At 42.2% G+C, this 3355-nt stretch overlaps 1 protein-coding gene across 1 annotated transcript; it reads left to right on the top strand.

Annotated features, from left to right (window-relative positions):
- Positions 1–1261: 1261 nt before the first annotated feature.
- Positions 1262–2570, top strand: LOC119367158 (ribosome production factor 2 homolog). The gene is made up of 4 exons (XM_037632757.1): positions 1262–1288; positions 1456–1521; positions 1611–1703; positions 2526–2570. Exons 1-4 carry the CDS (start codon positions 1262–1264, stop codon positions 2568–2570), a joined length of 231 nt encoding a protein of 76 aa, XP_037488654.1.
- The last annotated feature ends 785 nt before the right edge of the window (positions 2571–3355 follow it).

Genomic DNA, 3355 nt, shown 5'->3' on the forward strand with positions numbered 1-3355 from the left:
CAAAAACCCTAACTTGGCCTACTTGATGCCTCGACATCGATAAAAAGCCAAAAACCCATCACTTGACCCTACTTGATGCCTCGGCGTCGATAAAAAGCCAAAAACCCTAACTTGGCCTACTTGATGCCTCGGCATCGATAAAAAGCCAAAAACAACTACTAAGTAAACAACTACTAAGTAAACAATGCTGGTGTGCTAACCCATGAATATTCTGTCCTAAAATAAGCTAACATGGCAGAGTTAAAAAATGACCTAACTAAACAATATTGCCAGATCCAAACTAAAAAATGCTGGTCTGCCAACCCATGCATCTACTCTCTTAAAATATGCTAACCTGATAGAGTTAACAAAATGACCTAACTATACAATGTTGCCAGAACCAGACTAAACAATGCTGGCAGAGTAAACAATTAATGAATCCACTGTCCAAACTTCACATTATAATACAATGCCTGCTGGAGTGCCACATTACATGTCCATGGCAAACAAATGACAGATCTGTTAAGTTAATCAACAACTTCCAATTAGTTAAGTTGGAACCATACCTTCTCTGCACAACAAAGAAACCTCCTGCCAGTGTGCCTTTCTGCTGCCTTCCCGTGTCCATGGCACAAAACATAAATATATGTCTCAGGGCCCTCGAAATCTGAGTCTTCGGTGCTAGCAGGAACCTGGAGTGCAAAGGAATGACAGAGATTTGGTCCAAAGATTGAAAAGAAGCTCATTCCAGAAATCCCCAAATATCAAACCCTAACCCTAACTCTGAGAACTGACCTTAATGCTGCCGTCACCGAAATCTGAGCTCATGTACTGCCTGGTGTGCTCGCTGCTATCCGACCCATCACTCCACGACACCATGGCGTTGTGGCAGCGGTGCGGTGCGGCGGCGACGGGTGCGGCGACCATGAACAGAGCGAGAGCGAGAAGAGAGCGAGAGCGAGAAGAGAGCGAGCGAGCAGAGTGGAGAAGGAGTAATGGTTGGCGCTTTTGACTGCTAGGACCGAACAGCGCAATCTAACGCCGTCTGCCGGCTGTCGGGACGGCCTGGAGTGCCACGTATGCGAAAAACGGGCCCCACCTGTCATAAGCTCACTTAACTCGGCCCGATCCGCCGATCAGTGGTTTTTGCAAATCAATTACGCTAGACGTGGTGCTTTCTGCAATGATTCTATACCCTAGTGTTTTTTACAAAGCTAGCCCTCAATGTGGTGGTATTATGCAATTTACTCTCCAGCTAAAAGTCTACAGAAAGAAGCTAGCTATGAGGAGTCCTGGTCATGCTAAGAAGGTAATTCCAATGGGACAACTGTCTTTTGTTCATCAGATATTGTTATCCTAATGGTTAGGTTACAGACTGGTGTCATTGGCCCTAAACAACTGTACATCCTGATCTAATTCTGTCACTGAGAACTTGTATGTGAGTATGTATTCTCAACTAAATTAACATTTTTGCAGGTGAAAAATGTGATGAATGATGTAATTGACGACAAGCGGGGCATGATCTACATTCGAGACCAGAATGTTTGTGTCTAATTGTTTTACAAGTAGTTGTGAAGTTTAAATTTAACCTATCAATATATTAATCCGCTTCATGTTTTTTTTACTGAAAGATTTCAAAATTGACCTTAACAAAAGACATAAAGGGTCTGAAGGGGGAGCGCCCTGATGCCAAGAAAAACAATGGGCATTCAAAGAAGCAAAAGGTCAACCCTGAGTGAACAATACAGTCATCATATAGTGTCCCAACATATTCTGTTTTTCGACATCAATATCATTAATGCTTGTTCCAGAGTTACTGTAAGTCTGCATTGCGGTATTGAGTTAGCTAGGTAGTTTCGTATCAATTTTTAGATATAATGGAGCTTACGGTGCTATATGTCATGGTTCGTGTTCTTGGCCTTGGTCACCATAATACTGTCCATATTCTTTGGCTTTAGTCATGTACTGTAGGTCTTTATCATCGATCAAAATAAAGTTTCACTGTGCTTGCTTCGGAGTTGATGTGACAAGTCAGATAAATAACGTTTTGTATCTGTTGGCGTATATTGTGCTGCCTAGTCTCTTCCATCATATCGTTCTTTTGGTTGCATTGGCTAGAGCATGCACTTCTACATGGTATCAGAGCCAAGAGGTATTGAGTTCAAGACCCAGCTAGCGCAACTAAATTGCAGCCCACTTTCGATCCACGTTTAGGCCTGAGGTAGCCACACGTGAGGGAGAGTGTTGACGTATAATGTGCTGCCTAGTCTCTTCCATCAGATCGGTCTTTTGGTTGCATTGGCTAGAGCATGCACTTCTACAGTATCAGTCTAAATGCTAACAAAGTTTCTTCTATAGCTGAGTTTCTTTTACTTTGCGTCCTTTAATTAGATTTGTGTTGTATTACTGTGTTTCACATTTTCTGAGATAAATCATCGATCTTCCAATTCTATAACAGTTTATGCAATCAGTCAACATCCCACTCAGTACAGATTCCATTGCTTCCGGCCGCTAACGTTAACTCTGTTTCAACATTTTATTTTCAGCTGAGGAAGAAGCAGAAGAAGCTCGCTCCCAAGAGTGCAAAATGAAGGCGAGTAGAATTTAAGCTTTGTACTGGCTTACCTTGAAGTTACTGCTAGCTTTTAACACCTTAATCATCCCAGTAATCTTTTGATAGTAGTTTCTGCCAAATGCAATGTCTTGTGTATGGGTTTGGTAGTTTTGTAGCAAAAAAATTCTTTTATGAGTAGATTTTTAATTTTAGTGCTGCTATTTGCACCATCTTTATCTCAATATAGTAGCCATTGGCTATCACAACCTTTCTAGAAAGGGACTTGAGGATGGGAGAGGATTGCAGATGAGGGGGAAAATTGGGGATTATTACATTAAAGCAAGGCTTTTTTTTACTAACCATCGTTCGGTATTTCGCCTGCTACAAGCTCAGCGACTAGTGTCGGAATTTTAGTTCCAAACCAAGGATGATCAACACAGCAGCTACAACCTTGGCCATACAACCCTCGATCCATTGGTGATTGGGTGGGTGTTTTAAGTCTTCACCCACACAAATCATAACCTGATTCACCGCATCATCCTTCATACAATATGCAGCTATGTTTCTTTTTTTTCCTGCTGTCATGTAGTACACGAGACACGTGAAACAGGGCACGAGTAGCAGGAGAAGATGAGACATGCCGTAGCCGTAGGTCCATAGCAGAATCAGCAAATTTTGGTAGATGTTGCTTTGCTCCCTGCCAGTCACAACAGACACATCAGTGTATTTCAGGCTTTCAGCACAACCCTCAAACTCTGGATATACACCTGACGAATTCTGTCATAAAAATCGAACTCGCGCAGACTCTGGTGCTTCTCCTTG

The sequence above is a fragment of the Triticum dicoccoides genome, chromosome 2B (assembly GCF_002162155.2).
Source record: "Triticum dicoccoides isolate Atlit2015 ecotype Zavitan chromosome 2B, WEW_v2.0, whole genome shotgun sequence".
In the NCBI taxonomy this organism is placed as follows: domain Eukaryota; kingdom Viridiplantae; phylum Streptophyta; class Magnoliopsida; order Poales; family Poaceae; genus Triticum; species Triticum dicoccoides.

Excerpts from the sequence above, each read along its gene's own strand:
- LOC119367158 (XM_037632757.1), top strand. The coding sequence starts at position 1,262 with ATGAGGAGTCCTGGTCATGCTAAGAAG. Across the intron at positions 1,289-1,455 it reads GTCCTGGTCATGCTAAGAAG|GTGAAAAATGTGATGAATGA; the intron begins GTAATTCCAATG and ends ACATTTTTGCAG. Across the intron at positions 1,704-2,525 it reads GGCATTCAAAGAAGCAAAAG|CTGAGGAAGAAGCAGAAGAA; the intron begins GTCAACCCTGAG and ends TTTTATTTTCAG.